The 10878-nt window shown below is 39.7% G+C and overlaps 1 protein-coding gene across 1 annotated transcript in view; it reads left to right on the top strand.

Annotated features, from left to right (window-relative positions):
- Positions 1–10878, top strand: part of LOC119423127 (protein sidekick-1) — a 245370-nt gene that overhangs the window by 60880 nt on the left and 173612 nt on the right. The window contains exon 6 of the mRNA XM_037690537.1: positions 4857–4990. Coding sequence (XP_037546465.1) covers positions 4857–4990 — 134 coding nt within the window. The remainder of the gene's footprint in view (positions 1–4856; positions 4991–10878) is intronic.

Genomic DNA, 10878 nt, shown 5'->3' on the forward strand with positions numbered 1-10878 from the left:
GTCCCGGACTGTGTGTGTAGGATTTTGTGATATGATATATATATATAGATATATAGACGATGACATGAAACAGCTCTTCTATATAGATACATATATATATATATATTCATACACTCAATATACTATATACTCATACTCAATATACTATATACTCATACTCAATATACTATATACTAATACTCAATATACTATATACTAATACTCAAACACTATATACTGTATACACTCAATTAATTTCCATTCAGACCAGCACTCTTTCTGCAGCAGAGTTTTATAGTTACCAATTACTACAGGAAAGAGAACAGCGCCACAACTCAAACTGACAGGTAGTTTTTGAGGAAAGGAATGTTTAAAGAAAATATCCAGAACACTACAACCGAATGTGACGTTTTAATAACAAAATACCTAACTCAAAAGACATTCAAGCAATATTATTTGTACAAGTCCGCAGACACTCACATAATGTAGCATTCAACACACACATCTACCTGTAAATGTTACCCATTAATATGTTTCTCAAAGAAAGCATTCACTTTTCCTCTGACTAACAACAAGGTAAACATCATCTTACAACGGTTTTAAGGCTCAATGAATGGTCTCTGTGTGAGGACAAGGTGTATGTTTGCTTTGTAACGTGCAAGTAACAGGCCAGTTCTTGGTTTAGAGATGAGGCTGCCAAAGAGCCTGCTGTCTGGACTGAGTTTACAGAAGAGGATGTCTCCTTCTGCCCTGGCGAATGCACTTCTGCAATCTAAGCCTCTGTGTGTCCGAGTGGTTTGGGTTTAAGAAGGTGGCAAGCTGCCTATCAGAGATAGAGGAGGAGAGCAGACTGGGATGGGGCGGGCACTGTTGGCAAGACAGTCAATCTTCAGACTTGATGGACACACATTAAAATATGAAACCACACATTTAAATATGAAACCGCACATTTACACAGATTCTAACTCACCCATCCTGTGGCCTGTGACATGTGTGTACTAATTAGCTTTTGGCTTACACAGGATGTGTGTATGTGTTTGTTCAACAGTCAATGTTGTGTTGCAGAGACTCATGAGTGTTTTTTTTAGACTTGCAGCCAGGCACTCAAATGAAAGACCAATTGGGTTTGATGCTTTAGTTCAGAAAAAAAAGACAAAATCATTTGGGAGGAGAAGGTAGGGTAGGACAGTAAGAAATAAGCAGGAAGGATAGTGATGGAAAGGCATAAAAAAATGGAGAATGGTACAGACAGTAATCTAGTGAGAATAGAAAATAGAATTTGAGGGAATGAGTCAAAGAAGCTGTTTTTTTCTTTCCTAAAGTGGTATGAGATAAAGGGAGGAATGAACTGAAAAAAAAAAAAAAAGTTATATTTAATTTTTTTCTGCCCTGGGAAAAACCATCTCATACATGTGCACACACATAAGCTTGGATACTCATGCAGAGTTTAACAAACGAGTCTGTGTTTAATTAAATTTAGGACTTTTTTCAGTTTAATTAAATGTTAGGAGCCACATGTTGAATGTTTTTATATGAAACCCCAATACCGTTGCACACTTACTATAAAAAGTCTCATGTTTGTAACACTTGGAACCTTAGGCTACCAGCTACTTGGATCAAAACAAAGACTTTTTACCACCCATAAATTTTAATTAATTTAAGGTCTTCTAATGTTAGATTGCAAAGCATTTTTTGATTTGGAAAGATAAAAAAAGAACTTGTGTCAGAACTTTTTTTTTTTTAAACAAGAAATTACTGTCTGTGCCTGTGTGGGTTTTCTCTGGGTACTCCAGTTTCTTCTCGCATACCAAAAGCATGCATGTAAGGCTGATTGGTAACAGGGGGTGTAACAATACATCGATTTAAATCAATATATTGATTAAATGATTAATGATTCAATTATATTTTGACAAAACTTAAACATCGCTTCATATCGTCATCTTTAAAATACACTTTTATTTTGAAATTCCCAAGGCACATCTGTGTCACCATTTCCGTGCGCGGATGCGCTCTGCGGCTGCCGCAGCAACATGGCAGACGTGGTAGAAAACACAGATAATGAAATTCACTGTCCTGCTGGATTTAAATTGACTGGAAATATTTTTGATTCCAACAGAAAGACGGCTCAACAGACAAAACTCATGTTGTATGCAACAGGTGCCAGTGTGAGTTCAAATACTCAGGAAACAAAACAAATTTGGCCGCTCACCTGAAGAAGAAACACGGCATTGATAGCCATGTTACGTAAGCTCAATATCTATTTTTGTTTCTTTATAACTGAAAGGTAATCAGAGCACTTTTAAGTTAACTGGTTTAAAAAATGCACTTTAACATGAGAAATGTGAGACTGTACTGAACAGGTCATTTATTTTTATTTTTTCATTAAATAAGAAAAAAGTTTTTTTTAATTTATATGCATGGTGCCTTTAATGACATAAATAAAATGGTTAAATCATATTTGATTTGTTTTTGTACATTTATTTATATGTAATGGGATGGGCATTTGATATCGCAATATATCAATTGCAGACTTGTGAATCGGATAGAATCGTATCGTGACAGACTTTGTGATATCGAAAAAAATTGTATCGTCAAACATATCGTATCGTGGTAAAGCTGGTGATTTACACCCCTATTGGTAACTCTAAATTGTCCCTAGGAACTGTATAAGTGAGAGAGTGAATGGTTGTTTGTCTCGTTTGTCTCTATGTGTCCCTGTGATGGACTTGCGACCTGTCCAGGCCCGCCTCTCGCACAGGGACTGCTGAACATGGGAACCAGTGACCCCCGCGACCCCAAAAGGAAGAAGCGAGTAAAGATAATGGATGGATGGTTAGATGGAATTACTACATCTGATATGCATATCTAAATAAACAAAGTTCTTACAAGAATAAATAATCAGATGTCAACTTGCTGTCTTAATTGGTCTTACTTTACACAAGTTTGTCTCCCCACTGAGAGCCTTTGGTTCTAAATGATAACATGCTGGTTTGGATTCTCTTGAACCTCTCACTCTTACTCAGACATTGTAGAGATGTGGGAGCATGACTTTACTATTAATCAGCACACTTTGGCTGAAACAGATGTGATCATATCTGTGGGTCACTGCAGTTAATGAACTTAAAATATGTAAATTGCATTACAGACCTTGTTAAAGATGCAGAATCCATCCTTCACATTAGAAAATAGTCCAAAGTGGAGAAGGCCTTTGTTTTATCCTGGTGGAGGTAATGGAAACCTTGCACATGAGGTGCACACACACACATACACAAAAAAAATAAATAAACCATACACTCACACAAACAGAGTGTCATTACAGAAGGTTGAGACATTGGCACATGTGGATGTTGTCCTGGGAAATCACAGGAACAACATAAGACCTGAGGAATTCTCTGTGTATGTTAGTGTGTTTATAGAAGTAGTGTTGAACAGCCTCACTTTATCTGCGGCACTCATCTTCTTTCTTGTCCTTTATTCTCCTCTTTTCATGGATATTTCACTTAGCAGTTCCCATCTTCATTTGTTGCCTTATGATACCGTTGTCTCTGGTTAGATGGTAAAGGACTGTCATGTTTTATTTTATACGTGGACATAGCTATAATTAAGCTGTGTGCTTTTAATCATACTAGTTATGCTCCACAATGTTGTGCCAGTTACTTCTTACATATGAGCATGTGATGAGAAGTGGTGCCAAATTCTATCTAAGTTAAAGAGCAACATGCAAGATGTCATTGTAATTTACCGTACATGAACACATTTAATGATTTTAAGATTTAATGTGTTGCCAAAGATATTAAAATTTCTTATGGGGTATATTATTGTGTCATATCTTGGTGATATTTCAGTTTTGTGTGCCACTTGGCCCTCTGCTGACTTGTATTACAATATCTATGCAAATGCAAGTGCAAGTCTTTTCTACATAAAAGTCTATTTAAGCAGCCATTGTCCACTGTTTAATGATATTAACTTTATGTAGCTTAAAGAGTACGCCTCAAAGGGCGCTGGAGTGTGAACACAGCATGCAGTATATGTGTGGTAGAAAGCACAGACTTCAACAAAGTCTGTAAGTATAAAAGACAGACATCTCAATTTAATATGGCTTTATTCTCCCTTTGGTCATATTGATTTAGTTTCAGTGAGGCTTACCTGTTAGAATATTAAAGACACACACCATTCAGTTACATGCTGAAAACTCAAGTAGCAATACTGAAAACATCTCGTGGTTCCTGCCTGCCGGTATCTGTTGTCAGAAACACTAGTTCAAAAACACGAAAATCTAAACGCTACAAATTTATATTTTTGTCCTCAACTTTCCTCAGCACCACCTCTCCCATGTGATCTTCTTCCAAAGGTACTCTTGCTGTTATGCTTACCTGAAAAGAAACAGCAACTTCAAATCAGCTTGTAAAAGTGAGGGTTTCTTACCTCTGTGAGCTTAAGTGGGACCAATTTTAGGCTTTGTACATTTGTGATTTTGTCTATTTGTGCTGCAGTGCAGTTCGTGTTTGTGCCATATTGATTGTTGTTTGTACATCAGAAAAAGAGGATGGATCAGTGTAAAATGGAAGAGCAGAGAACAACACACAAAAAAGAGCAACCAAAGATCCAAAGAAGATACACAAAACAAGCCAACTATCAATCTGAGACAGGAGGAGAGATTTATTTAAGCTCTCTGAATCCTCTTTCCTTTTTGATGCTTGTATTCACTGTTTCCTTTGCCCCTTATGAATTCTGAATCATCCATGTAACAAATACTCTTCTCTTGACAGAGTCTTTGAGCACAGTTCTTGTCAGAGATGGAACAGCATTGTTTTTCTTTGGGATGCTATGGTTTTTGTAGACCCATGTTGACCGTGTATCTTATTTGTGTTCCACAGGGCAATCACTTTGGACAATCAGCTTGTTGTCCTGGCAACCACTGCAACAGATGCAGGACGTTACCATGTGGAGGCGGTCAACGAGTTGACAGGGGAGAATGCGACAAGCCCCGCTGTCTACCTGAGCATCTCAGGTAAATAAACTTTTTGACTTGAAATAAAATGTGTACTGTAACTTCAACCAAACTGCTCAGTGAGTGCTGACAACATCTGAATTAGTTTCCACATGTTTCAGTGCCTCAAAGAGGTAAAGATTTATTTTCCAAGAATCTGCTGCTGATCAAAATTTGGGTTCATTTCATTGGGTTTTATTGCTGCTGTTTATTTTTAAGGACTTTAACAATGTTGTTTTTGTTATTGCAAGATTTGAGGTTCTGTATTTTTTAATTGGTCTAAACTTTATCACGTTCACTTAAACACAAAATAAAAGACGCATACATCCAATAAAAGTTTTTTTAGTGACAGTTTAATGCTTTTTGACAGCCTGCAGTAAAGACAGAAGCTGAAAATATGACATTTCTGACAAATTAGAACAGTATCTAAATGGAGCACACAGTCCGTCCATCCATCCATCTTCTACTGCTTATCTGTGTCGGGTCGCAGAGGCAATAGGTCCAGTAGAGAACCCTAGATATCCTTCTCTCCAGCAACACGTTCCAGCTTGTTCTGGGGAACCCCGAGGCGTTTCCAGGCTAGAGAAGAGACACCATCCCTCCAGCGACTTCTGGTTCTTCCCCGGGGCCTCCCACCAGTGGGACATGCCCAGAGAACCTCTAAAGGGAGGCATCTTAATCAGATGCCCAAACCAACATAACTGTCTCTTTTTGATGTGGATGAGCAGCAGCTCTACTCCAACCTCACTCCAGATGACAACACTCCTCACCCTATGTACAAGGCTGATCCTGACCACCTTACGAAGGAAGCGTATTTTGGCCACTTGTATCCAGGATCTCGTTCTTTCAGTCATGATCCAAACTTCATGACCATAATTGAGGGTCAGAATGTAGACAGACCATTAAATCTAGAGCTTTGTCTTTTGTCTCAGTTTTTTCTTCACCATGACTGACCAAAGCTACACTCTCATTACTGAGGATGAGGCCCCAATCCTTCGATCCATCTCCCTCTCCACTCTCTCACTTGTGAGACAGACATCCAGAGACTTGAACTCCTCCGCCTGGGGCAGTCTCCCCCATGACCTGGACGGGGCATTCCACCCAGTGTTGTTTGTAAATCTAAGTAGTTCAGATATTGAAAGTCCTGAACCTTAGAGTAGAAATGAACTCTGTTTAATTGGGCTTCAGTTGAACTTGTTTACTCTTTCTGTGTAGTGCCCTGAGACAACTTCTGGTTTGATTTGGCCCCAAACTGAATAAATCGGATTGAGCTGAGGCTGATTAGATGCTTGAATTATTGATAACTTAAGTAAAAATCAACTCCAAGAATCAACACTTGCAAATAAAATAGAGCAGAAAGAGGAATTTATAAAACTAACATTACCGCTCAGCTGTTTGTTTAACTAGAAATAAACATGATCAGTGAGCGCTGACTGATATAAATAAGTGATGTACCACAAATATTTATACTTTCAAAAACAATTGCTACAATATTTGACAATTTTTTGTGACCAATTGGCCTGAACAAGTCATCATTGTGAAGAATGACTTCAAACACAACAGAGGTGACTTGGCCCTGTAATTTTCACCATTGCAGCTTTGTTACAACATTATTGTTTAAAGTGAAACATTGACTCCATCTCCTCTGCTGGTGCAGACTTGGAGGTTTTGTAAGGACTGTGATGTCGGTGCACAATGAAGTCACATCAGGCACTGCTTAAAAGCTTCAACATAGTTTTCAAGCCATTAAGATTTTGTCAACACACACAGACTTGTATACATAATGTAGTGCCAGCTATGCCACTGCGTTTCAATTACAGGTCTGTAGATTCACACTCAAGTCCAAAAGGTGGCGATAATTCAAACCGTCAGGTTGAGCAAATGATGGACCATGAAGGAACTGAGGTGTTTCGTAAGAAGAGCTAATTTTTAAATGGGTTGGTATAGGTGTGACAGTATGCATTAGTCATGGTTTGGTAGGTACCACAGTTTGGTATGCGTTTGATACGTCAGGTAAAACAAACAAGGTCAAATGCTATTTTTAGATTACTGCCAAACCCTCAGATTCACAGTGCTGATTTGTAACAAAACCTGCAGGTTTTTAAGATGCTTGTGACATCTAAATAAGACATTTTTGGTTTGTTTTGGTGTAGAAAGAGTTGAATTGTATTTTCCTTTTCTGTTTTGGCACTTTCCAAAAGCAATTGAAACAAAACTTTTGGTATATACTGTCTTGTAAGTATTTGACTAACTTATTCTTTGTCTTATTGCACTAACCAAATACTGACACCTGTATTGTGAAAGTTTGGCACAAATGCACATATTGTTACACTTCATAGTGTTTGGTCCATGTTGTTGTTATAGACTTCAGTGTGTCTGTTTCTTCAGGAAGAGCACTTCTGCTTGCATTTTTAACAGACTTTTTTCTTTGAAAAAGTAACGGATAAAAAATAACTTTATCCCAGATCTTAGTCAATGAGGTAATCCAAGTTGTTATTGACAAACAACTTTGTGCTTATTTTAGAGAAAATCCACCTTAGTCAAGGATATTTGAAAATTTGCAGTCTAAATTTGAGCCCGAGTGTGCGTCCTTGCTTCTGTCTGGTCGTTTTGTTTTCCACTTCACTCTTGGAGAATCACTTTAATTCTCTGTGCGTCTCTCTATCTGTTCCCCTCGGAGGCTCGAGGATTGACTCCACTGTCTAACGGTCCTTCAGCTGAAGCGCTCACTATAGTTAAACGAGAGTGAAACGGAGGGTGGGTTCTGGGAGGGGGGCACTCTTTCCCTTGTGGCTGTATAGTGTTTTAATTAGATTCTCTTTACGGGGTTGTATCCTTTGGCATCCTGGCTAACAAATGTACACATACAGAAACACACACAATCCCATAAATATAGACACAGCACCTTGTTACAGCTGTCAGCGTGAAGTGCTCCCCTGGGCATTTTTAGGAATGTTAAGGGTATAGTTAGGCTTCACTGATCAGTCCTGGGCCATAAACATCTGTGTGGTGTGTGTTTGTTTTAGTTTTGTGTGTGTGTGTGTGTGTGTGTGTGTGTGTGTGTGTGTGTGTGTGTTACAACAAACATTTCCTGAAAAAATATCCATGGTTGAGTAAAGTGGGTTTTTTTTTCTACTTTTTGCTGTTAGACTAGGTGGAAAAAAGGAACAAGGAATTAAATAAAAAAACGGGGGACAAAACAATAAGATAAATGATGAATAAGGAAATAAAAAATAATGTATAAGCGACAGATGTGTTTTTTAATCAGTCTGTTCTTTGAAAGTTACAACAGTTTAATGGCTAGTTGGCTGGTGTTTGACAGCAGGTGAAAATGTGTGTACATGCAACATCAATAACACAGGACACCTCAATGTTTTATGTGTACTTAGTGTATTGTACAACTGGCTTATACTTGTATAGTTGGCCTATAAGTGTAAGGAGATCTGCAAATGTTTACCATATTTTTCACTGTCCTGTAAGTCGAATCAGTTCAAATATGTCTAAAAAAGTGGAAAAATCCATAAATATGTCACTTTGCTGTATACGTCCCATGTATTATGTGTCATTACTGACGCTTCGTGTTTGTTACACGTCACTGCTGACAGCCTGGACATGTGGGCCGGTGTTGTGCCAAAAATCAATGGGCTACCAAATGGTGGCAGCTGGAGCGTGCACGTTCGTGCACGAACGTGCCACGTTTACCCATTACATGATACAACATGCATTACTGTTATTACTACTCTGCTTCTATCTAGTGGCAAAAAATGGTACTGTTCAACAGTTGTTTTGTTTTTTTCAGTCAGAATAAATGAAAACAGTCATATTTCAGCCAAAAAAAAGGTTTATAAATATGGGAAAAAAAATCCATAAATATGTCACTTTGGCCTATAAGTCGCAGGGCATGTAAATTATGCAAAACGAAATGTGACTTATAGGCTGAAAAATACGGTACTAAAAAAAAATGTTGGATCCTGCAATTAACTCGATGATGTTGTATCTGACTGACCCAGACAAATACACTCCATCGAAAGACGAGCTGGATTCCAATCCAGACCTTAAAGTCCTCTTTCAGCTGCGCAAACAGCTGAAACTAGTTAAAGGCATCCTAACTTTTGCTCATGGACGGACGTCCTCACCAGTGTTCGTGGTCCCCCATGACCACAGGGGGGTGATGTTAGTCCATGCACATGACCTTCCGTCCGCAGGACATAAGGGTGACAATGCCACGCTGAAAGCATTGAAACAGATTGCTTATTGGCCTGGAATGAAAAAGGATGTCAAAGACTACATAAAAGGGTGCCTGATCTGTGGCCAGTTTCAACCATCCAGACCACTTCACAGAGCACCACTGCATAGTAGAGGCATTGCATTTCCATGGTCGGACCTCCAGATTGACTGGGTCGGACCACTCACTAAGACCTCTAGAGGAAATAAATATTTTCTCACGGTAACCTGCGCGTTTACCAAATGGGTAGAATGTCTACCAGCCCCTAATGACACAGCACAAACCACTGCTATGTTGTTAATGAATCATGTATTTTCAAGGTTTGGACTTCCCCTTAGGGTGAACTCAGACCAAGGTACACACTTCACAGGTGAAGTAATGAAGGAACTGTGGAAGACGCTAGGCGTCAAAGCCAACTTCCATATTGGCTACCACCCACAGGCTTCAGGCCAGGTTGAGAGAGCAAACAGGACTGTGGTGAGTATTTTGAAAAAATACGTAGCCGCAAACCACAAGGACTGGGACGTGAAACTCCCTCTGGTCCTCATGGCCATAAGGGCCACTCCACACACGTCGACTGGCATCGCTCCTTTCGAGATGATGACGGGTCGACAAATGACTCTCCCTCTGCACCTGTTGTACCAACCAGGCGATGCTGCCATGGCAACAGCCTACACCACACAACAATACATGAAAGACTTGGAAAGACACCTTAAAAACACTTTTGCTTTCGCACAGAAAAACCTGGAAAAATCAGCTGAAGGACGCAAAGCGTACTACGACCAAAAGGCCTCTCACGAGGAACTCCAAGTGGGAGACAGGGTCTGGTACTACACGTTTGCACCCAAAACTGGGAGAAGAGAGTCCGGGACCGGAACTCTCGCCCGTAAGCTGATGCCCAGATGGACTGGACCCTATCTGATAATCGACAAAGTGTCTCCAATTATCTACCAGATAAAAATCAGTAAAGGCCAAAAAGAACCAACTGTTAAATGGGTACATCGAAACCAGGTTAAACAACACAAGGCGTGCAATAACTCCTCAGGAGACAAAGATCTCACAAAATCTGACCTCGTGGGAATAAGGGTCATCCAAGCAGAAGATAACTAATGGATAATAAACTTAACCATAGTTTAAATTCACAGGACCTACCCTTGACCACCACGAAGCTAAGACCTACCTCTTTGTGCTTCCATAGGACAATGATGGTACCACTCCTGGTAATCTTCACCCTCTTGGGTGCCACCCAAGAGATCAAAGCCCTCGTAATAGCGGTAAATGAGTTAGCCCTTAAGGTTGAAGCGGATTACGCTGTCGCACACCTAATGGATAGGATTTTTGCTGACATGCTTAGAGATATCAGTTCGTCGGTAGATACACTAGCCACCGGTAGGATCCCACCGTATCTAGTCTCTCTACAGATGGTGAACGACATCCTCAGCTCCGCTACGCACGAAAAAGTTACGCAAACACAGGCACACCTGGCTTACACTCTCGGTAGCGCAATCCCAATCTACGTCAATCACAAAACATTTGAAATGGCGTTCATTATCAACCTACCGATAATTCCCTCAAACGGCATATATAGACTCAGGGACGTCGTAAATGTTGGCAATTGGCACGGCGAAAACCATGTTCAAATTGACACACCAAGGATGGTTGCGTACCACGACGACAACCCCTC

Source organism: Nematolebias whitei, chromosome 16, assembly GCF_014905685.2.
Source record: "Nematolebias whitei isolate Nwh7 chromosome 16, NemWhi1, whole genome shotgun sequence".
In the NCBI taxonomy this organism is placed as follows: Eukaryota; Metazoa; Chordata; class Actinopteri; order Cyprinodontiformes; family Rivulidae; genus Nematolebias; species Nematolebias whitei.